The sequence below is a fragment of the Zonotrichia albicollis genome, chromosome 7 (assembly GCF_047830755.1).
Source record: "Zonotrichia albicollis isolate bZonAlb1 chromosome 7, bZonAlb1.hap1, whole genome shotgun sequence".
Lineage (NCBI taxonomy): Eukaryota > Metazoa > Chordata > Aves > Passeriformes > Passerellidae > Zonotrichia > Zonotrichia albicollis.
Window position 1 is genome coordinate 50,400,393 of NC_133825.1, and position 24,390 is coordinate 50,424,782.

At 49.9% G+C, this 24,390-nt stretch overlaps 1 protein-coding gene across 3 annotated transcripts in view; it reads left to right on the forward strand.

Moving 5' to 3' along the window:
* The window catches only part of INPP5A (inositol polyphosphate-5-phosphatase A), a 177,561-nt gene that overhangs the window by 18,812 nt on the left and 134,359 nt on the right, over positions 1–24,390 (forward strand). For all 3 annotated transcript variants that reach the window (XM_074545467.1, XM_074545469.1, XM_074545468.1), the window contains exon 2: positions 24,343–24,384. In XM_074545467.1, the coding sequence (XP_074401568.1) occupies positions 24,343–24,384 (42 nt within the window). The remainder of the gene's footprint in view (positions 1–24,342; positions 24,385–24,390) is intronic.

Below are 24,390 nucleotides of genomic sequence, written 5' to 3' on the forward strand. Positions count from 1 at the left end.
TCCAGGGGCAGCCACAGCTGCTCTGGGCACCTGTGCCAGGGCTGCCCACCCTGCCAGGGAAGGATTTCTCCTAAATACCCAACCTAAATCTACCCTCTGGCCGTGGGAAGCCATTCCCACCGTCCTGGCATTCCAGGGCCTGTCCCTCTCCAGCTCTCTGGAGCCCCTTCAGGCCCTGGAAGTGCCTCTAAGCCCCAGCTCTCCCAGTCTGGCTGCAGAGCAGAGGGGCTCCAGCCCTGTTCTCAGCACAGGAGCCTCCTCTGTTGCTCCAGTGTTTGGCCATGCTGACTTACTAAAGGCAAGAGAAAAACTGCTTTTTTTCCTGTCCATAGAGTATCTCATGTATCTGGACTTCTCAGAAATTCATAATGTGATTGATTGATTGGATATTTTCCCCCTTTTTCCTTTGGAGGAGGAAATGTACAGTAAGCTTTTTAAGCTGGAAAAATTAATTGCAATTATTGCTACTCTTGCTACTTACATCCTTAAAACTGGACTGATTAAGAGTCTTTTGAAATCAATGAGTTTATTAAAACCAGATCCAGTAAATGGAGGTAATATTCTTTCTTATCTAGAATTCAGGGCTTGGATGGAGGGTGTCTGTCACCAGCTGCATGAGGACATGTAGAGGGATCTGACCTGGGATATCTAGCACTCAGCTGCTGAGGGCTGTGGGTTTGAGGAGGGTGGTTTGACTTTGTATTCATTTGCTTTTTATACTAAGCATGTTTTTGGGAAATTTGGTGGTTTCTTATTTCAAAACCACCCTGTTGCCTGATCTTTTAATATCTCTTACTGATGGTTGGAATATCAAGCTTCCTGCAAAGTTGTGCAGAGAATGTATTAATCTGGGATGATTTTTTGTTAAATCCTCTATGCAGGGATATTTTTCCCTCTTTTTGTCTAGGTATCTTCTTTGGTACATGTCCTCATTTTTACACTGTACCATCCTTTCTCTTAGCATTTTTCCTGCTGATCACATATCAGTAGAGCAATAGAACTGTAATTTTCAATCCCTTGTACTAAAATAGGATGAATCTTTCTGAAACATACCAATGACATTTTCTTCTTGGACTCTGAAAGATTCAAAGCAGGCTCAGCTTTGCATCATGAGGAACGCCATGGCTTGTTGGATTTGTTGGCAGTGTCAGGAAGACTGTGTGCCTGCAGTGTTCCTGGCTTTGAAGAATTGCTGTTTGATGGTAAGACAGAAAATGGAATGAGTTCTTAATAGTTTTCCCGTCCATCAGGATTAATTGTACATAAGCAAGGTCATGTGTGAATGATTGGTGCTCAAATGATGCTTTATGGAATACTGTGGAATGCAAGGCAGTGGTTTCTGTGGGTGTGTGTGTCTCCTCCGCTGTGGCGGTGCTGTCAGTCCTGGCTGAGGTCACCAGCCCCTCCTGGGCAGCTCTGGCAGCCGTGCTGGCCGTGGGCTGAGCCTGGCTGCAGTGATCTGGGAGCTCTGTGGAGGGATCTGTGGGGATTGCGTGGTGCCATCTCTGTGGTAACCACAGCTCCGCCTCGCATGGAAAAGGGATTTTTAGAAAGTCAAGTATTTTTAGCTTCCCTGACTGAGTGCAGCAGCTGGGAAGGTGGAGGGGCCAAACCAGCATAGGCAAAATCTTTTCAGGATTTACCTGCTCTGGATTTGAGCACACTGGATGCCAGCCCTGCCAGTGCCTTCCATCCCTCGCCAGGCTCTGGGTTGTGTGGCTCCCAGCAGCACTGCCATGGCTCTGCCTCTGGCCACTTGTGCAGGACATCAGCTTTGTGCTGGCTCTGGCTGTGGTGGAGCTCAGGTTTGTGTGTGGCAGGATCAGAAGCTGTTGGGACAGAGCTGCCTGCCGGGTGTTGATATTGGAAGGCTGGTTCTCTGTTGTTAATAAGGCTGAGGAGAAGACTTTTTAACCTTGAGCTCAGACTCTCAATGTAGTGATAAACTCCAGATCTGCTTCTGTTACATTTATGTCTTCCTCTTGCTCTTGTACAAAAGATGAGGGAGGGAGATGCTGCTGCACGTACCAGGGAACAAATAAATCATCCCTGCCTAGGGTGTACAGCAGTGCCAGAGCTGGGACAGAGCTGAGGGCAGTATGGCAGGGAACGGCCTCCTCCTGGAGATGCCTGGGCTCACCTGGCAGCAGCTGGCATTTGGCTGTGCTTTGTGAGGCCTGTGCAGTGCCTGCCTGCAGTGCCAGGCAGCTCTGTGTCCCTGGAGCCCAGGCCGGGCTGGCTGCCCGTCCCAGGGCAGCTCTGTGTCCCTGGAGCCCAGGCCGGGCTGGCTGCCCGTCCCAGGGTAATGGGGCCCCTTCCTTTAAAGGCCTGCCCTGGGCAGCTCTCTAAAGGGACAGCGGGGTGGCTCCACTCAGTGTGCGGGTGGCCATCTGGTGAGCACCTGGACAAACCTGTTCAAAAGTTTGATGTTTTCACAGCAAGAAGCCCAGACAGATATTCTCCTGTTTTCCCTGTAGAATTCCTTTTGATACAGTGCACAGGTGGGGATGAGCTGCCTGGTGCTAGCACAGAGAGTGGGATTTGGGACTTAAAGAAAATTTAAGCATTTCATAAGATATGAAGTAAGTGGGGAAGTGTTTGGGGGTTAATGCTCTCTAAGGGGAAACAGAAGCTGTATCTGGGGATGTTTCATGGCTTGCGTTTCCCAGTTTTCCTGGATGGAGCAAGCTGGAATTCATGGCACTCTCTGCTGCTGGTCTGCAGCCTGACAGAGCTGTTTGCTTGGGAACAGCAAGCCTGACATTCAGCATCTGTTCGAGCTTTGCCTTGGGCACTGTTGAGGTCTGTGTTAAGTGCGGTCTGTCTCTGTGGGAAATAATGTATCTTGGATAATACAGGGTGAAGTGCAGGTTAAAATGCTTCAAAAGCTCCAAAGTGGACTTGGAGACCAAGTCCTGAGTAGTTTTATTGATATTTAGGAATTCTTTTAATTGGTATATTTATTTTCTGTGGTGGAAATGTCTGTTTAATTCATTAAGTGACACAAGATATGACACTTCAGTTAAAAATGCTATGTCTTTGCACTTTTATACCATAAAGGTAGCAGTGGTTTTGGAGAGAGTCTGTTGATTTTGAACAGCAGTGTTCATTCAGACTGCCTCGAGTTTGATCTTGTGGGCTAAATACCTGTCTTAAAGGCTGGAGTGCATCACTCCTGGTGGTTTCCTTCAGAGAAGATTCAGCAGGCTCACTCCGATAACAGTTTGGGGAAGAAATCAGGATTTTTTTCTTGTTTTGTCAACAAGAAATTGATAGGCAGAAATGTTTTGGGGTGTGAGAGCCTTCTGAAAGGGAGGTAAAATCATAATGAGATGTTTGCATAGGTACAGAAGACACAAAGGCGTCCTGCTGTTAAGTGTTCTAATGTATTTACAGTAGATGCAAGATTTGGTCAGTGTGAGAACAATGATGCCTTTCTTTCTCGCTGTTCCTTTCTGTTAATAGTCGGTGTGTTCAACAGCCCCACTGAAGAGCTCTGAATAGCAGGCACTTGCCTTCAACAATACACTTCTGTTTTGGAAGCCTAGGGCTGCTTCCAGGATCACCTCTGATGGAATTAGAAGGTATTTCCTGAGTAACCTTGACTCTGAATTTTCAGGCTACTGAGTGAAGTGGTTTTGTCTCTAGTCTTGTGGTTGTGTTGGAACTGCAAATGAAGAACCAAAAAAAACGTAATCCAAAATTTTCCAAGTTTTCTAGGGAACTCCTTAAAAATACTAATGAAGCTGGGGATTTTGTAATTAAAAAATGAAAATATTTCCTTTTGTAAATATGGAATGATGCTTTTAGACCCTTCTTGCTCATACTTTAGCTGTATAATAATCCAGCCTGAAAAGGCAGATAATTGGAAGTAAAATGGGTTTAATTAACTTTTGACCCTATCATCTTGTTTGGCTTTTAAAAGTCAGTGAAATCTTCACCTTGATATCGGCAGTGCTAGTTTTATTGCACACCTGTTTCTGCTGCTGTTCGCTGTAAACTGCACGGTTGTGCTGTCTCCCCGCTGTGTAATTAACTCCCAGCAGCACCGTGGCTGTTACAGCAAGAAGTGTCACTCAGTGGCAGAGCTTGCACCTCAAGGACTTTAATTCCCCCTAGCAGACAGAGATAGATATACAGGTGTATGAAGGCAGTGTTGCTTTGGGGTCAGTGCGTTTGCAGCCTGTAGCTGGAATCCAGCCTGCTTAGAGCCAGTGGCTGCCCTGAGCACCATTTCTACCAGCCTGCAGCAAAGTACTCGTGGTTAATGTTATGGGTGTGCTGTGGCTCTGTCTGGGGTTTGAGAATCTGCCCATGTACACTCCTGTCATTGGGTTGTAAATGTAATTACAGCTTGAAAGTCACAGCTGACGTGGAGAACCAAGCTGAGCGTGTGTAATCTGGGTCACTTCATTAGCAGCCCATCTGTGTGGGATGGTGCCAGGGAGAAGCCCAGTCTGAGGGATGCTCAGGGAACCCCAGCTGGGATTTGGCTGTGAATCTGCTGTTTTCATCCTGCATGTTTTCTGGCTGCAAAGCTGCCCAGAAGGAAGGGTGTGTGGAAAGATGCTGATGAGAGCTGTGCTGTCCCTCTGCAAATGGGGCCTTCAAAGGCCTGTCCTGGCTGCAGCCCCCACGGCTGGGGCCTGGCTGTGGGACGGGGACAGCAGCTCCACAGACAGAGCAGGCCCAGCGCTGCTCGGGGGTGCGGGTGGCCCTGGCGCTGCTGTGAGGAGCAGGCTGCAGATGCCCAAGTCACTGCTCCCTGGGGAGATGCCTTGCTCCACAAGGACCCCCTCGTCCCTTGCCACATGCCCTAATTCCGGGCTGGGGGCTGTGGCTGGTGGCTCTGCAGCAGCCCCGGCAGCTTCAGGCAAAGCTCAAAGCCAGGGGAGGCTGCAGCCCCCAGAGCCCCTCTGAGCCTCAGGAGGGGTCACAGCTTCATCATTTACTGTGGTTTGCACTCTAATCTCCATGAACTGTGAAATGGTCACCGTGGCTAATATCCTCTTGTTAAAGACTGGAAATTGGAGAATGGGAGGAAAATTCTGGAGTTCTAACATGGTTCAGACATTTGGTGTGCCTTTAAGGATCTCTGACAGTCCAGTTAGGGTTGCAAGCAAAAGTAGGTCTATTTTGCATGTATTAAGCTGTGCCCTGTCACTTTGAACTATCTGTTCTCAAAATAGAATAAGTGGCAAAGCAGGTGAGCTGACACTGAGTGTACTTGTCACCTGAGGACACCTGTGCTGGCAGCTCGGGTGGAAAACTGAGCTCCTGAGCCCCAGAAAAAGAAGTATGAAAAACTTGATGTTTTGCTGTGGAGTTTGGGAGGAAGTTTGAAGCTTCTGTTCTGATGTGACTCTGGCAACTTCTGAAGTTGGACAATGTACAGGGATGGACGGAGCTAATTCCAGTGTATCAAACCTTTTTAGTTTTGAGTAGAAATATAAACCAGGTATATGATGGCCTGTACATATCAGATACTAACTAAGAGTGTATTAATGAGTAATTTCAGTTAGTTTTATTAACCTGTAACTGCAGTTGAGTAAATTTTGTGTTACTATGGAAAATATCTGTGGAAAAACTTAAGAGGGAAACAAAATCCAGTTGGGCATGTAAGAAGGCTATCAGCACAGGGCAGGAAGAGAATTTTCACTTGTGCAGTTGTTTTTTTTAAAATACCGAGTGAAGTGCCCTCACTTGTACTTCACTTTATGAATAAACAAAATATTCCAGCAGTACAGTACAGGTCTTAACTTTTCTGAGGGAGGAAATTCCATTTCTCATGTGGATCTGAAGTCACCATTCAGGTCACCTATTAAAACTCCTCCTTTCGCCTCTGTGTGTCAGAGGGGCTTTTGGGAGGACATTGGGTGCAGCCAGGCTGTGACCCGCGTGGTGGGACAGTGGTGACCCATGTTGGGTGACCTGTGTGGTGGGACACACTGGTGACCCACGTGGGGTGACACTGGTGACCTGCAGTGGGGCCACTGGGGTGGATGGCTGTGAGGGTGTTGGCAAATAGCAACTGCTGTGCACTTCCAGGAGTGCTGGAATTGGTGAGAGACCAAGTTTTTAGTGCTGAGCTGCTCTGAAAAATGAAATCCGTTTCAAGGATGGAAATAGTTGCTATTGTTTAAACTAAATGAATGTGATGAATTATTTGCTGTAGGTTTTGACAGTTTCCATAACTCTTTTCCTGTGGAATGGGCTGTAGATTGTGTTGGTGCCACAAGGTAGAGAACAGTTTGTCAACGCAGAAAAGTGTGGCACACAGAAAAAATCCCAATATAGGGAGTCTGATGCACTGGGTTGCTGGAGGGTGGTGGTTCCTGAGCTGCAGCCTCCCTTCTCCCTCTCATGCTGCCTGTAGGCTCTCTCTGCTGGGAGCACTGTGGGGCAGCTTCCAGCCCAGGGGAATGGCAATTGTGTTGACAATCCCAATTCTCAATCCTGAATTTAAGGACAGTTTTACCCTTGCTTTTTAAATAAAATTCACGTATTTCAGCATAAATATATGTTTCCAGAGCTCTCCTAGAAAGCATGCAAAAACATGTAGGGCTGTCCTTGTGAGTGTGTCCCCAAATCTGCAGCATTGTCCACAAGATGAAACACATCCTTGTACCCTGGTAGCCAGTGATGAGTCTGCAGTTTCATCTCTTTCAGGTGATCAGAGGAAAACTCAAGGTGGCTTTCCCCACTGTAACCCACAACTCATTTGGGATGTTTAAAATATGAAAAAAATGTCATGGAGAAAAAGTCAATAAAGTTATCCTCACTTTTTCTCAGAGTTTAATTGAAGCCCGAAGCCCATTTTCCTAAACAGGAAAAGAGCCATTCCAGCGCCATGAGGAATGTTGATACTAGGTGAAGTGCACTTCCTTGTGACTGAGAAAAATAGAGGTGTTACCTCACTGCAAACAGGATATCTCTGAATAGTTAGGTTTAAATATACAATATTTTCCATAGTGCCTTTGGATTTCTGTAGCCACGGACACGGAATGAATTTTGACTGCAGTGGTGCTGCTGCTGGCTGGTTGTTGGGGGGTTTCCACTGGTGCTTCACGATGCCACACGTTTGGTTTCAGTGTTTGATCAAGCCTGGTTGAATAAATGTGTCCACAGCGTGTTTGTGGAAATGGGTTTTTGTGCTTGGCTTTTTGATTTCTCATACATAGAATAGGGTTGTCTGACCCCTTAGCCGTAGTAGTGTGACCGTGCCAGCTGCAGGATGTTCCAGGGAGTGCAGGCTGCCCACCAGCGTGGAGTCACCTCCCCTCCTGGGGCCCATCCTTGTGGCAGACTCACCCTTACTTCTAATTGCTGACAGACTCACCCTTACTTCTAGTTACTGATGGGGGTTGGAGATGGAAAATAAGATTTATAATTGAGGATGTCTTCCCTCCAAAGCCTGTCTTGTCAGCAGCAGTGGATGGTGAATGTTGTGTAGCAAAAGGGAGTGATTTTCTCTAAGACACTTTTCCTTCTGATAAGCAGGTCCCAGTGCATGCTCTTGTAGTGCTTGACTTGCATTTTAACTTTCAAGCAGGTGCTTATTCAAGTCCAGTGTGCCAGACTGTGTATGTACAGTAAGTTGGGATGAGTTCAACAGTTCTGGGGAAATGTATGCATCAATTCTCTTGCTGCGGTCTTGTCTCTTATCTGAGCAAGACATGGTTACAAATGAGGAAAAACATTCTGGAGATGTAACTTCTAAATTGGAAGTCTCTATTCCTGGCTGTGTCTTGTGATTAATTTTGTAGATGAGTGTAGAAGAGCAAGGTGCTATTTAATGAGTTGGGGGAAAGCACTTCCAGGTGTTTTGCATGTGTATTCTTTTTGTTCCTTTACCTGTGGGTTTGTATATTGCTGAGCCTTGTCATTTTGTTCTGCTCGTTTTATCTGTGAAGCTTTCTGCCAGCAGCAACTTCCCCATGAGCTTATTAAGAATCTCTTCAGGAGTCCCACGGGAGTGTTCATCCCAACCCCGGTGCAGACAATGTTTTTCTGGCTCCTCAGGTTCAGGCTCAGTTGTGACCTTGCTAATGCTGTGCCCAGGCCCACGGTCAGCCCTGCTGCCTGCCTTGCTCAGGTTCTTGCTTTGCACCTGGTTACTGTAAAAGGCTTTCCCCACCTTCTGTGTCACATGTGTCTGGGCTGTGCTCACACACAGATCCTGGCTGGCCTGCCACATTCAGTCTGTCACACATCCTTTGCTCCTTGTCGTGTCTCTTCGTTTGGTTCACATTCCATTATTTTGAGGATAAGCTCCCTAACTTCATGTGAAGCCCCGTGGCTTGCTCAGCCTTGCCAAGACATTTTGTGTCAATAGTGGGAAACTGACTTCTGGTTGCTTGGTTTGTTTATTTGTTTTTGGCCAAAGCTTCCTGTCTTGATTGCTCTCACACTGGATTTGCCAGAGGATGTTTTTGCTCTATTGCAGGACAAAACCACGTGGAAATCTACAAAACTGAGGAGGACACTAAAAATTTGAGAGGTGTTGAACAGCCTGTGTGCTCGAACAGCCTTCTATGCTGGCTTCTAGCCTGCTGAGCTCCCTGTACTCTTACAGTCTTCACAGCTAATACCATTTTAACATATATTTGCATGTATAAAAACCACCTGTATGTGTTTATAGTTAAAGAATAAATTGGGGCCTAGGCTGCAGTGCCTGTGCTGGGTGTAGTGCCTGGCACACTGGGTACCACTGTGGGGTACCAGGCACCTCCTTGCTGCAATTTGGGGTGTCACAGGGGCGGGGGGCTTGTGCTGCAGCGAAAGCTCGGATGGAAGATGCAAACAGGAACGAGCTGCCAGGTGTTTACCTGTGAAATGCAGCATGAGAACCTGAGTCACGCTGAGGGGGGATGCAGGGTGCCATCAGATGGGGAGCAGATCGCAGGAGCCTTGGAGGAAAGGTGCCCTGGGCTCTAAGCTGGGTGGCAAAACTCGCTGCTCACCCTCTGCCTGAGCAGTGAAGCTTTGCTGTCCCAACCACGGTGCTGCTTCACATTTCTGCCATTATGTATGGAACCTCTGCAATTATTCTTGTTTGTCCAGCTCACTGCCCTGCTTTACCCTTTGCTTGTGTAAAACTAGTGCTGCTGAATATCAAGAACAGATACAAAAGATGTTTTAAAAAGCATGGCAAATAAATTTGCTTTTGTTTTTTACAAAAAGGACACTTTGAAAAGCAGTTTTTCAGCACCTGAGTCCTTTGGAGCTGGTTGCAGCTGTGCAGCCTGTCAGATCACTGCTCATGCAGTGAACAGAATTTTCTTCTCACACCTGGGGCCGGAGTTTGAGGTGTTTCTGCCCTTGTCATGGGATGATCAGGGGCAGCATTGGGGAGCTGCCAATCCCCAGCCTGGTACTAAAACTGTGGCAACAAACCTGAAATCAGGATATTTGAAGTCTTACTCATTTACTTCTGATTGGTATACCTTAAAGAATGCTTGACTCATGTTTTCAAGTTCATATAGCCACAGAGAGAAATTGTGAGAAGTTACATTTTTCATAGGAGTGATATTTGAGGTAGTCACCTGGCCATTGAAGTTTTCTTTAAAAATAATCTAAAAAGGTCAAAGTCACAAACACAAAGCACAAGTTTTGAGTGCTGAGGCAGTTGATGCAGCAGTAGGAGCTGACTACACGTTGCCTCCAGTAAATGCCTGGGAAGGGGTGCACGGCAGGAGCCTCAGTTCTGGGGTGATCTGCTTGGCAGGGACTTGGTTACCTTCAGCAGGTACTCTGAAAATGTGCTCTCATTCCTGCGCTCTTCACTCGCTGCCTGATGTGATCCTTCCCTTGCACCAGAGTTCAGTGAAAATCTGCAGAAAGGTGGTTTGGGCCTTAATTGTGCCACCTAAGCTTGAGGTTTGCTGTAGGGCAGGAATGCTTCAGCTCAGTTGCCATTTTTGTTTTGCAGAGTTATACTGGAAGTTGTGAAAATAACACACATTACCCTTTGTTAATATCTGTCCCTGTTTTCTGTTAGTTTCAAACAAAAAAGCCTCTTGCCTGAGCCTGGAAAATTGTGCAGGAAATGCAGATAGGAAGTGATGGAAGCCCAGCAGCTCCTCCAAAGCTTGCTGTGACAGCTTTTCTCTTTGCAAAAGGCTTGTGGTAACAACTACCACTTTGGTTTTCAGCAGCCCCTTTGCAGCCAGAAGGGTTTAGATATTTAATACCTTTTGCATCACTACCCACTGATCACACTGGTTTGACAGTAACTTAATCAATTAGTCTGTTCACAACTGTAAATGCAAATTACAAGTAAACCTTTCTTCAGGTGGAGCTGGGACTGTGTGTGTGCCCTGAGAACCATGAGAGCTTTGGGGCTCCCCTCTGGGGGTGGTCACAGCCCCTCTGGCTGTCACATGCACAGTGATGCTGGGGGAGATGATCCCTGAGGAATGTGCTGTCCTGCTGAGTGTAACAGGCTTGGAGGAGCTTGACTGGGAGACAGATGGAAATCTGATATGTATTGACGCTTTGTGTGACAAGAGGGATAGCTGTAGAACAGCTGTCTGTAGGGGCAGGAACAGGTAGCACAGCATTTCAGCTGTGCTGGGAGTGCTGCCTCTCACGTCAAACTGTCCCTGTGTTCCAGAGCACAGGGGCTCCTTTGGCCATACACAACAGGACCAGGCAACAAAGGAAGCTTTGTCTTTTGACCTCTGGCTGTACTTGGATAACCCTTATTGCACTTTTTTGGGCAAAAGCAAAGACTTTTGGACTGAGTCTTCAATTTGAGTTGGTTGCCGTTTGTTTTACACAAGAAGTGTGCTCTGTTAGTTTTGTTTTCCTTGTTCAGGGATCTTGGCGCGTGCGGCTGAGGTGTGGGAGCTCAGAAGTTGTGTGTGCAGGAGGGGAGGTCGCTGCAGAGACGGGGTGCTCTGGAGTCAGCACTGGGGATGGTGCCTGCAGTGGGAGCTGGAGGAGAGCCCGGCCTTGGTACCTGTGGGACGTCCCAGTGTGGGAGCCGGTGCATTGGCAGGCTCCAGCATCCTCCCTTCCCAGCCAGATGTTTGAGTGGAAATGATCCAAGGGGTGCAGCAGCTCCCAGTCTGGGTCACACTGCTGCTCATGGGTGCCTTGTGTCGTGGGAACAGCACGATGGTTTGAAGAGTGAACTGCAGTTAGATGTTGGTGTTGCAGGCTCTCCCAGGGGGCTGGGCTCACAAACTCCTGAGGTTGTGTTTGGGGTGTTAGGAACAGGAATAGGGAGAGCTGTGAGTGGCTGAGCTGCGGGGCTGGGGCGATCAGTAGAGAAGGGGCACCAGGTAGGGTTGCTGGGTTCTGTGCAGTGTGGGACACCTCCCACAGTAAAACAACGTGTAGGCTTTCAGAGCTGAGCAAATTCCACCTGCTTAAAAACATAATGGTTGCATTCACTTGAGCATTTTAACGTGAGGAGGAGCAGTCAGGATCCTGTGAGGCTGGAGCCCTGGCAGGGTGTTTTTCTGAACTGTGCATGCTTTTGTTCATTTAGGTATTCTTAAAATTTATTTTCAGCAACGGTGGGTGTTTTTTTTCCTCAAACTCAAGAGCAGCTGTGATCTCACTGTTGGTTATTCTGCAGGTTTTGTGTTGGCAGAGTGTGTTCATCCAACACTGCACGCTGACACTCCTCGCTGCTGTTGTCTGCCTGATGTTTCCTTCCTTCAGAGTCTATATTTAGTGTTGAACAGCATTCGCTGTGGCACAGGGCTACAGGCAGTTTGCTTTCAAGCCAAAGGAAATGGTTCTCTTTAAGGATAAGAGTGAACAAGGGGCAGGATTTCCTGTGGAAACGCACCCACAGGAGAGTTGACTTTTACTTTGAAGTTAATGGCAAAAAAGGCAAAGTGAAACCCTGAAGAGTTTATATGCACAGAAACGATATTTTTGCTTGCCTGGCGAAGGAAGCCTGAGTACAGGGAGGGGTGGGGAAGGGTCTGAGCAGGGGGCTGCAGGTCTGCATCCTCGGGGATGCTGCAGCCCCTGATGCGTCCCTGGGAGCCTGCAGGGTGGGCAGAGACGGCAGCTGCTGCCACCCTGTTTGGCCCATTTCAGTCACATGGAGCACCTGTGGCAGGTGTCACCGAGCCTGTTGGCCGCTGTGTTTGCAGCCCTCATCCTCATCCAGGGCTGGCCGGCGCTGCAGAGGCGCCAGAGGGCCCCTGGAGGGAGCAGAGCAGGTCCTGGCAGGGAGCTGCCCCTGCCCTGCGTGGGCACGGAGGGGCAGTGCCCACCTGGGCGAGGGGCAGTGGGGCAGAGCTGGGGCCGTCACACACCTGCCTGGACGCACAGCTGGGCCCGGCTCCTGCTTTAGCTTCCAGGGCAGCTGAAATTGAGAAAAGCAGTGGGAGAAGGGGCATTGCTCGGGACAGCAGCGAGTTTCGCTTCTGCCTCTCCCGCACAGTGAGGGAAGCTCCCAGCACTCAGCCCATGAGCCAGAGGGGCTGGGGCTGACAGCTGCTTGCTGGGGCTGTCCCTTCCCAGGGTGAGCTCGGTGTGCTTCAGGGGCGCTGCCCACCCTGCTCCTGGGCAGCACTGGACAGGCATCCTTCACAGCAGTGCTGAGCTGCTGCCCGTCAGTGCCCAGTGCAGACAGGGGCTGCTGCAATTCCACAGCTGCCAGCAGTGCTGCCTTTCCGGCACTGTACTGACTTCATATGAATTAATATCATGTTGCACAAATCAGTTTGGAATGTATGTTTTGTTTCATCTCATGAGTTTACTCTTTATTTTCTTCTTTCATGAAAGCTGCTAAAACTCCATTTCATGCTATAAAATGCATTTTTGTCCGAGGTGTGAGGGAATAGGAAAACATTCTCTTTCAAAACATACTGTGCTTGGGATTTTTGCTTGTTTTCCCACTGTAACAAAAGGATTGAGCCCTGGTGTATTATTGTAAGATGTATTCTGACTGAAATCAGAAATACTGACAGTACATCCAGTTTTTATGTGTTGAAGCCCAAGGACCTTACAACTGTGAATGGATCAATATAACAACAGGCTCTTTTCTGTAACTGGGGCCCAAACACAACCCCTAAGATTTATATACTCAAATAAATATGTGGTGATGTCAGCATTCCAGACATCTAAAAATCACTGTTTCAGTACTGCTTGTTAGTTAGGTTTCCAAATGAATATAACTGTCAGATTTAAAGTACATCTGTTTTAAAAGCATTAGTAAAGTATCTGTGTATTTCATTTAAGATTTTGCTTCTGCTGAAGCTGGCTTGATGAAACACTTCACGAAGGCTGCACACATCTCTGCAATTTATTTCTTTCTAAGTTGGCCTCTCTGCCAGATGTCTGATGGCCTTTTGTGGAAACTTAAGGGAATACTGAGGATGGTTATTCCCAGTTGCATGTATCATTTCTGGTGCTTTGGCTTCCTTGAAACTGCATCAGCAATGTTTTATTAATTGAGCAAATCTGTTTTCCTTTCAGGACTTTGTTTCTCTAAATTGTTTCTTCTGAATTGTCCATGGTCCTTGAAGATTCCTATTTCTCCTTATATGCCTTATTTTTACCATGAAGAATCATCTAGATAGTTTCTTCATAAATTTTTGCTCTTGTAGCAATTGCATGTTAAGTGCAAATGTAGCACCCAAACCTTGTTCTGCGCTATCCCAGGGGTGTAGGAGGCAAAAGGATTTGGCTCCTGAATAACCAAGATGTCAGTAATAATATATGTGGGACAATGGAGGCTTCCTGTGTTCAGTTGGTTTGTTGGTGGGTGGTTTCCCCCCATCCTTCCTGTGCAAAGCAAACCAGAAACCTTTCCTTTAGCTCGAGCACACCTGGTTGTGACACACAGCAGTGCAGGAGGCTGCTGCAGTGTCACCTGGCAGGAGAAGAGTCTTCAGGTCCCTCCACCTAAGCTGAGCAAGCTGGGCCACAGTGCTGTTGTGCATGCTGCTGCCCTGGCATCGTGTGTGCAGCCTGCCTCAGCTCCCAGAGCTGTGTGCCAGCAGCCCTGACGGGCAGCGTTGGCAGGGACTCCTGCCCTCTGCCAGGGGCCCTGCAGGGGGGCAGCACTGGGCTGGGCACCCAGAGCTCTGTGCCATGGCACGGCCAGGTGTGGGCTCAGGGCTGGGCACCCAGAGCTCTGTGCCACGGCACGGCCAGGTGTGTCCCCTCAGGGCTGGGCACCCAGAGCTCTGTGCCATGGCACGGCCAGGTGTGTCCCCTCAGGGCCGGGCACCCAGAGCTCTGTGCCATGGCATGGCCAGGTGTGGGCTCAGGGCTGGGCACCCAGAGCTGTGTGCCATGGCACAGCCAGGTGTGGGCTCAGGGCTGGGCACCCAGAGCTCTGTGCCATGGCACGGCCAGGTGTGGGCTCAGGGCTGGGCACCCAGAGCTCTGTACCATGGCACAGCCAGGTGTGGGCTCAGGGCAGGGCACCCAGAGCTCTGTGCCATGGCACGGCCAGGTGTGGGCTCGGGGCTGGGCACCCAGAGCTCTGTGCCATGGCACGGCCAGGTGTGCCCCTCAGGGCTGGGCACCCAGAGCTCTGTGCCATGGCACGGCCAGGTGTGTCCCCTCAGGGCTGGGCACCCAGAGCTCTGTGCCATGGCACGGCCAGGTGTGTCCCCTCAGGGCTGGGCACCCTGAGCTCTGTGCCATGGCACGGCCAGGTGTGGGCTCAGGGCTGGGCACCCAGAGCTCTGTGCCATGGCATGGCCAGGTGTGTCCCCTCAGGGCTGGGCACCCAGAGCTCTGTGCCATGGCACGGCCAGGTGTGGGCTCAGGGCTGGGCACCCAGAGCTGTGTGCCATGGCACAGCCAGGTGTGGGCTCGGGGCTGGGTACCCAGAGCTCTGTGCCATGGCACGGCCAGGTGTGTGGGATCATGGCTGGGCACCCAGAGCTCTGTGCCATGGCACGGCCAGGTGTGGGGTCAGGGCTGGGCACCCAGAGCTCTGTGCCATGGCACAGCCAGGTGTGTCCCCTCAGGGCTGGGCACCCAGAGCTCTGTGCCATGGCACGGCCAGGTGTGGGCTCATGGCTGATCACCCAGAGCTCTGTGCCATGGCACGGCCAGGTGTGCTCACCAGGTGTGTTCACTGGGGCCTCAGCACCAGGAGCTCTGTGCCATGGCACGGCCAGGTGTGGGCTCAGGGCTGGGCACCCAGAGCTCTGTGCCATGGAGCCCCTGGCAGCCCCAGCATGGCCAGGTGTGTTCACTGGGGCCTCAGCACCAGGAGCTCTGTGCCATGGAGCCCCTGGCCCTCCGTCCTTGCTGGATGCGCTGGGGCCGCGTGTGGCTCATGGACCCCTGACGGGTGGGTTTGGGGCTTTGAGCTCTGGCTGGAGGCTGTGGGACTCCAGGTCACTCCTGAGGATTCCAGAGCTCCTTCCCAGCACGAGATGCTTTGTCTCAGCTGAGCGTTTTGCCGTGTGTTTGTGGGAGCCTTGTTGGCAGAGGACGTTATCCCATAGGAAAATGCCGTCAGTTCCAAACCGCCTCTGCTGGGCTCACCCTCAGCATCACCGAAACAAGGCTGGAGTTTTCATGTGGCAGCTCTGAGTAAAGCTGAAAATAAGTGGACTATTGGGCCGTTGGTCAAAGATGCTTTTATTACAGAAATTTGCATAGCAGCAAGGAGGAGGAAAAACCCCAATCCTGAAAACCTACTCTCTAGATCAAATTGAAATAAATTTCCAAGTGTCTCCCTTAGCCCTTTATTTTTGAAATAGCATGTAAACAGCTGTCATTGTCTGCTCTGCCATCAAATACATGTTTTAGATCACTGTGTGTCCCAGGAGTGTGTTGAACTCCCCTGGGATTCACTTGCTGGTGAATTCACAGCTGTCTTGGGACTGTGGTATTTTGGTGTGAGGGCTTTTTTTTTCTAATAGAATGCAGGGTGTGTTGGAGCTGCCTCACTGACAGCTCACACTCTCCTGGTGGGTTCCTCCTGGCACTGCAGCCATTCTGGGGAAGGCTAGGACTTTCATCCCTAGCAGAACAGTGCTCCATCACATGGCATTTGGCTCACAAATAAGGATATATGTCTTCTTGAGGAAAGAGCATTTATTACTCAGAGGAATTGATAGACACTGCTTCACAGCAGGGCATGCAACTCATGACCTTTAGGTCTTGAGCTTTAGGTCACAGAAGTTACTGTCTGCAAACATGAGCACTTAGATAAAATTACATTATTATTTTTATTTTTCTACAGAGCACATTGTACCCTATTGATTTAAGGCAAATTTTTCTGCAGGTTTCTGCAGCTACTCCCTGAGGTGCTGGGCTCAGACGGCCAGAGCTGTGGGTGTGTCAGGCCAGGAGCACGCGTGTGTATGGAATGAGTGACTCTGGTGCTCTCACCACTCTGTTTACTTGCTGTGGAGAAGGCTCTGTGGGCCTGGGCATGTTCTGCTTCACGGTGCCAGCACAGCAGGGCTGTGGAAAGGCCTGCAGCTGACACAGACCACTGCATTAATAAAATGTGGGATGTTTTCAAGCCTTCATAAAACTCAGCCCACAGGAAGAGCCATTTGGCCCACTGGCCTTTGGTTCCTGGGAGATGTGAGTCCCAATGGTGCTGCTGCCCTGGGTGTGTTTCTGTACCACGCAGATTTAAAAGAACAGTTGTAGATACCCCCCTGGTCAGCCTGGGGGAGTTTTATTAAAGATTTCACTTCAAACAAATACAGAAAGGATACAAATACACAGGACAGGTCATGGTGGTGGTTGTGGGTGTGAATTTTGCCAGAGATCTATTTTATCTATCCACATGCGAAAGCAGATTAATTTGATTACACATCTTCAGTTTTCCCTGTGTCATTCCAAAATCAGGATACAAAGCAGTGGAAAACTTGAGTGTATTAATGTCTTTGATCTTGCTATTTGCTAACAATTAGAGTTTGTGTGCTGTTGGATTAACTCTTGTTAATGCTCTTAACACATTGGTTATTCAAATATCCAGGAGCTTTTAAGCTTTCAGTAAGATGTCAGTAATAGAAGTTAAATTTGAAGTACATGGGCAGTTCACTGGGGTCAGGAGACTCATGATTCCGGACTTCTCTTACTCCTGTGCTTGTGCCTGTCGGGGTTTGTCCTGAGTGTGGGCTGTGGAGAGCAGGGAGCCCACAGAGGCTGTGCCCTGGCCCTGCTCCTGTTGTGTTGTGTGCCCAGGGACAAACCAGGCTGAGCTCGCTGGGTGCCCAAGGATAAACCGTGTCTGCGTGCTGCATACCTGCAGAAAACATGGTTAAACAGAGTTCAGCTTCGTGTTTTAAGGGTGTGTCTCTGTGTGCGTTAGACCTGTGTAAGCCTGATCACTTTGCTGTCAGATCTACTGAATTATTTTCTACACCAGCAATTCTGAAGATCTGGAGCTTTTGTATTGCTCCATCTCAATGTAATCTAATGTAATGCTTAAGATAATTACCTGCTATGTAAACTCTACTAAAAATGTGTGTCTTCAATTAACTGTTCTGTGGGAATGTTACAAGGGAAAGTTGAGCTCCATTAGTGCTGAGAGAAGTATTTTTCTTTTGTTCTATGATGCTGGATTAGCCAAGAAAGGAATAGACTTGGGACAGACATTAATACTTTGCTTGGAATATCGTAGAATCACAGATGGATTGGGTTGGAAGAGACCCTAAAGATAATTTCATTCCACCCATCTGCCATGGGCAGGGACACCTTCCACCAGACCAAGGTGCTCCTAGCCCTGTCCAGCCTGGCCTTGGGCTCCTGGTGCTGCCTCTAAAGCTCCATAGCCACAAGGTACGTGGAGTGCAGTTTTCATCTTTCTACTGGGGAGTTACAAATACTGTGTTACAGACTTGTGTATTGTATGTGATTGATGAACTTCCTGAGATTTAACTGTTCTTATGAATGGCAGATTGCTTTTAGTCACTGCCCTGAATCATCATGTATTAGATGCAAACATTATTTATGCTGAATTAGGTGACAGTTTCAAGTTTGTCTTGTAAATTTCACTTTTTCCATTGATGAAAAAGTGATGAGTAGTTTTCTGTTTTTATTTTTTCCTTTCCTATTTTCTTTGAGGGATATTTTTGAGTTGACCTTGTTCCTTTGTCTCCAGAGTTTAGGTGGGGCTCCCAAATGTCTGCACTGAGAACCTGAGACAGAGCTGCTCTTTGGGGTGGCAAAGAAAATGCACGATCCTGCTGAACAAGCAGCGTGTTTGTGGTGCTCCCTCCTCGCTGTCCTGTCCTGCCTGCAGGGAGCTGCTGCTCACCCTCCTGGCACGTACGGCCACTGGGCTCAAGCTGCAGGAGACTCTACATCCGGCCCTGAAATTAAACTAAAGTGGCGATGCTTTTACTGACACACATGTTCTCAATTAAAAAGCGTTTGTTGTTCTAACTCAGTTTTTACTTACGTGGCCAGAGGAGTTTGTTTTATATGGGTTCAGTAAATGGCCCTGGGCTCATGGGCTCCGTCCCATCCAGGGGCTGCTTTCAGTGCTGTTATGGTATCAGCCTCATCAGCTGAAGAACTAGAGCTTGTTCCAGCTGCTGCTCATAAGCTGCCTGCTCCCTGCCTTGCTTTTGGGGCCACCTGTGTGATTCTTTGGTTGTTTTAGAGTCTTATAACCTGTAACATTGGTCAGTGACATTCTCGAGGGTTTGAAAGATCTTGTCCAGGTGGGAATACTGACAGGACATGCTACCATTATTATGTAGATGGTAAAGACAGGTGGCTCTTTTCCCCTGTCTTGTGCTGTGCTGTTTGAGTAGCAACTAATAATGGTTGTGGTATAAACTATAATATATATATATATGTTACACACACACCTGCATCTATGTATGCCTTTACATCCAGATCTTTTGAAGAGGTAGGGACTTGCTTCCTCACCCTTGCTTCTGTTACATTATTCCTTACATTTCCCTCAGATATGGCCGGGGTAGTTAATTAACAGGTCACTGTTTGCTGTTCCTGCTTTAGGCCGCATTTCCTGTGCTTCTGTGCTCAGAATTCAGCATCCCTGGCCGGGCAGGGCTGTCTCTTGGTCTCTTACAGACTGGGACGGGTGGTTTCGGTTGTCTCAAGGGCCGCTGGTTTCTCCTGCGCACGCAGACACCAGTTCATAGACAGCTTGGGCTGTTCGGAAACACAGAGCCTTCGAAACAGGCAGCAGGTGCCGAATCTGTGTGTGTGTGCTGTGTTGTGCCAGGGAGCTCTGTCGCCGCGGTTCCCGTCCCGCTTTCCTGTCCCTCTGGCCCTGCGGTTCCCTGTCCCTCTGTCCCCGCGGTTCCTATCCCGGTTCCCTGTCCCTCTGTCCCCGCTGCCGGCTGAGCCGCTCGGGCCCTGTTCGCTGCCGAGCTGCGCAGGAGCCGGCCCCGCTTCGGCCGCTCTTTGTATTCCCAGCGAGCATTGTCTCGGCTGAGAGGCGCTCACAGGAAGGGAGATCAGCCGGAAAGGTCAGCAGCGAGGGTTTGGTGTTTGCAGCAGCGCGGGTCAGGGCAGGGGCAGGGAGCTCCTTCCCGGAGCTGCTCCGGGCCGCGCCTCGCACGCCAGCAGCGGGCCCGGGCCCGCCCGGCTCTGCCCGAGGCTGTGCTGGTGCTGCCCCGGGCGCTGTCACGCTCCCCGGCAGGGGCTGTCCCTGCGGACACGGGCACTGTCCGGCCCTCGGGCGCTGTCCGTGCTCCCTCTGCTGTTCCTGGTGATGCCCCGGGCACTGTCCGGCCCCGGGCACTGTCCGGCCCCCGGGCACTGTCCGTGCTCTCGCTGCCCGCCCTCGCGGCCGTGCCGGGCAGCTCCTGTCCCCTGTCCCCTGTCCCAGGAGTGGCCGGCAGCGCCTTCCCCATCCGCTCTGCTCAGGCTCTGCTTTGCCCCGGGTTACCTGCTGGCTTTTTTTCTCCGTTTCTCCTGGTTCGGTGTGACACGAGCCACGCCATTGCTCAGCATGGGGGTACATTGGCCTTAAACTCCCGGATGACAGATGCGTGTGTCGCACCCCTGGTTTTCAGCCTGTGTTAATTAGGCTGTGCTGTGTTTTCTCCCCCATACCTGTTCCTTGATCCTGGTGACCGTCACTGGGCTGCAACAGCACCAGCATGAGACTCTTCTTTTTCTGCTGCTCCTTGGGAAAGCTGCAGGCTTTCAGAAATGAAAGGACACCACAGTAGTGTTTGTAAGTTGTTTGTGCAAATGCATGGAATAAAAACACAGTGTTTAAAAAAAGTTTGGATTTTGAAAAATCTGCATTTTTCTTTCAATGTTTTTTCTTAAACTTGTAATTCTGGTTTTCCTGTTTGGTCCTGGTTGGTTTGCCTACATGGGCTTTGAAATGTTGTGAACTCATGATGTGAACAGAACTTGCAGATTATCATCTTTTTGTTTGTCATTTAAGAGTGTAAAGTGGGTACAAAACACCACATTAATAGTACCCAGCTGATGGGGGGGTTTTGCCAGTATCATCTGCGTAATTCAAGAGAGCATAGCAACAGCAGTGCTTACAAGTCTGAAATAAAATATATTTAAATCCAATGGATCTTTGAATATAAATGTCGAAAGGTGTCAGTAAATTTACAAAGGCGATATAAGAGATCAAAAATATTGATCAAAAATTCACAGTCTAAATAATTCTGTTGAAACAACTGTGATGGCCAGCCATGCTGGCGGACTCTAAAGTTTTTGACTAAGCCTATTGCTGATGAAACAGAACTTGATCAAAGACTTTGCTTTTCATTAAATAAGTAGAAAACCAATTATAGTAAAGGCGGTGGAAAATAGGCTGTATTTTATATTTTTCTTTATGTGTCTTGCAGTATAAGACGAAAAGGCTCTGGGTGCTGCCCGGGAGTGCACCCCTGCAGTCTGTGCCTGCAGCAGGGCCCCTGTGTGCTCTGGGGTGCCAGGGATGCTGGAGCTCCGACGGGGTTCCAGTGATCCCCCAGCCCGTCTGCGGCTCTCGGGGCTGGGTCAGTCAGGCATGTGGAAATCGGGGCTGCTTGTGCCGTCTGTTGTCCTCTGATTCATTTTGGAACCCAGTTTTCACAAAGCGAGTCAAGATTTTTTTTTCCTTTTAGCCTAAAATATGAGCCTATTCTTTGCTAAAAATAAACTTCACAAAATAGAACCTGCTTTCTATAATTCATTGGCTTTCTTCCATTTCCCTCTGAACAAAGCTGAAAAGAAATTTTCCAAGCTGTTAATTTGGTTTCATTTGGTTCTTTTCCCTTTTCCCTTTTGAATGAAAGGCTCCTTACCCTGTCTAAATATATATTCTTTTTCATTTTTTTGAAAAGACTCCTTCCCCATCTGGGTATATTTTTGCAATAGGCTTAAAGCTTTCCTGTTGGCTGTCGAGTGTAAATTTGTAGGAAATAGAAGTACTGGGGAGAAGAGAGACTACTTGTACGTTGGATTTGAAAAGCCGCTTGTTTTGGGGCTGTTAGCAGCTCATGTGGTGTTCATGTGTTCACAAGCTGACTGTGTTTTCTTATAAACCTGACCATTACAGTGACCAGCGTGACATAAATAGACTTCAAGTGGAAACTCGTCGTGAAAAGAGATCGTTTGAGTGGGATCTGGAATTCCAGGAAAAGGTCAAAACTGCTTTTAATTGCGGGGAGCAGTGCACGCGGGACGCATGTCCTGGTTTTTAACACGGATCCCGTGTGGCGTTGCTGTCTGGAAGTTGTGCTTGCTGGAGGGGAAGGGTTTCTGTTTGCGGCTCGGGGGAGTCAGAATGTGCGCCCGAAGGGTGGGATGAGAGCAGAGCCCTGCTCCTGCAGCACAGGGGCGTTTGCGGAGCTCTGCCTGCAGTCGGCTGTGTTGGAGGCGCAGCCTGCGGCTCAGGGAGCAATCCGAGCTGGGCAGCAGCCCTGGAGCCTGGGCTGCGAGGGCAAGGGGGGATGGAGGGAGGCAGAGGAGAGCCCGGGGCACTTGGCAGCGGCACCTGGAGCAGAGACCTGCGGCTGCAGACTGATAAAATGGCGTGTGGATTAGTGACCCGGGAGAAACTGGTGCGTCGGTGAATGGCTATGAAAGGATTTAGCATCAAAGAGGACAGGGAAAAGATTAATTTCCATTATGTTACCAAAAGAATGAGATAATTTAATGAAGGACAGAGTGCAGAGAGAAGGGATACAAAGAAGTCCAAAGTCTGTGGAAGACATGAAATATAATGGGCCTATTTTTAGACAGAAAAATAAGAGGAAGATAAATTATCTTTCTACTTGATTGTTATCTCCAGTCCTTCAAAAGTTCAAATTGTCTCATTTATGTGAGGTGGCTGGAGAGGAGGTGAGGGCTAGCTTGCAGAATTGTACCACAGAGTGGTGGAAGTGGAAAGAAAAGATGTGGTGGTGCCAGAGGAGGGACTGCTGGAGGAGGGCACAGCAGTGGGAGCCAGCAGGGCCCTTCCTGTGCAGCCCGAGCCATGGGCCAGAGACAGGGCTGGCACGGGCTGGGCACACAGCCAGGGTGAGCCAGCAACCAGAGACAGGGCTGGCACGGGCTGGGCACACAGCCAGGGTGAGCCATGGGCCAGAGACGGGGCTGGCACGGGCTGGGCACACAGCCAGCGTGAGCCATGGGCCAGAGACAGGGCTGGCACGGTCTGGGCACACAGCCAGGGTGAGCCATGGGCAGGAGACAGGGCTGGCACGGGCTGGGCACACAGCCAGGGTGAGCCATGGGCAGGAGACAGGGCTGGCACGGGCTGGGCACACAGCCAGGGTGAGCCAGCAGCCAGAGACAGGGCTGGCACAGGCTGGGCACACAGCCAGGATGAGCCATGGGCCAGAGACGGGGCTGGGCACACAGCCAGGGTGAGCCATGGGCCAGAGACAGGGCTGGCACGGGCTGGGCACACAGCCAGGGTGAACCAGCAGCCAGAGACGGGCCTGGCACAGGCTGGGCACACAGCCAGGGTGAGCCATGGGCCAGAGACGGGGCTGGCATGGGCTGGGCACACAGCCAGGGTGAGCCATGGGCAGGAGACAGGGCTGGCACGGGCTGGGCACACAGCCAGGGTGAACCAGCAGCCAGAGACAGGCCTGGCACAGGCTGGGCACACAGCCAGGGTGAGCCATGGGCCAGAGACAGGGCTGGCACGGGCTGGGCACACAGCCAGGGTGAGCCATGGGCAGGAGACAGGGCTGGCACGGGCTGGGCACACAGCCAGGGTGAGCCATGGACCAGAGACAGGGCTGGCACAGGCTGGGCACACAGCCAGGGTGAGCCATGGGACAGAGACAGGGCTGGCACGGGCTGGGCACACAGTCAGGGTGAGCCATGGGCCAGAGACAGGGCTGGCACGGGCTGGGCACACAGCCAGGGTGAGCCATGGGCCAGAGACAGGGCTGGCACAGGCTGGGCACACAGCCAGGGTGAGCCATGGGCCAGAGACAGGGCTGGCACGGGCTGGGCACACAGCCAGGGTGAGCCAGCAACCAGAGACGGGGCTGGCACAGGCTGGGCACAGGAGTCCATGCTGGCAGCCCCAGAGACCCTCTCAGCACCCTCCTTCTTGGAGCTGGTTGCAAGAACTTCACTTTTGTTTTGAAGCTGTGTCCAGCCCTTTGAAAACAGCAGGCTTGATGGCAGAGCAGAGCAGAGCAGAAGGCTGGTGCCAGCGTTTGCCTCTGGGCAGTTGGTGTCAGAGCTCTTGTCAGGGATGAGCTGCCTCTCTGTTTCCAGTTTGGTATGTTCTGCTGCCTCCCACCGATTCTGGACGTTCCTGCTGCTGCTCTGACAAGGAACTCTGATTTGTAGTGTTATTCCCCTTTAGGATGTAAAAATTATCAAGAAGTCTTGTTGAAGATAAAGCTCAACAAATCAACTCTGTCCCTTCTCCGCCCTCTGGGGCTGGGATCTGTTCCTGAAAAGACAGAATTAGCACTTCACTGCAGTTTTGCTGCATCAGTTTGTGAAATTTCTGGAGCAATCTGGAAATGCTTCTCGCAGTTTGTCCTTGGCAGGAGGTCTGATGGGATGGAGCATCCCCAAAAGCACCGTCATTCCTCTGAAGCAGTGGTGTGAAGTAGCTCTGGGTCGCTGGGAGCTCAGTGGGTGTGGGCAGCTGGTGAAGTTTCTGACCCACAGGTGATCAATAGCCCTTCTAAGAGCACACGGTTCAGTGTGCCATTGCCTGACAAACGTGTGGGTACCAATGCTGTGCGCTCACACACAACATGCACCTTTTTGGTGACAAGCAGAGGGGGCTTGGGCATGATGGGCTGAGGCCTGTCCAGTGGCATCGTGGAGGAACATCCTCATGTTTGTACTTTTTGCCTTAATTGTGAAAAAAGCTCCCTTCTTGAACGCACTGAGGAAAGCAATAATATCACAATATTGTTGTAAAAATAGATTCCTCTTACTTGTAATTAATTTTTGCCTTTTCTTTTTCAGCCAGAAAATTTACAGAAGAATTGGCTTCGGGAATTTTATCAGGTAAGG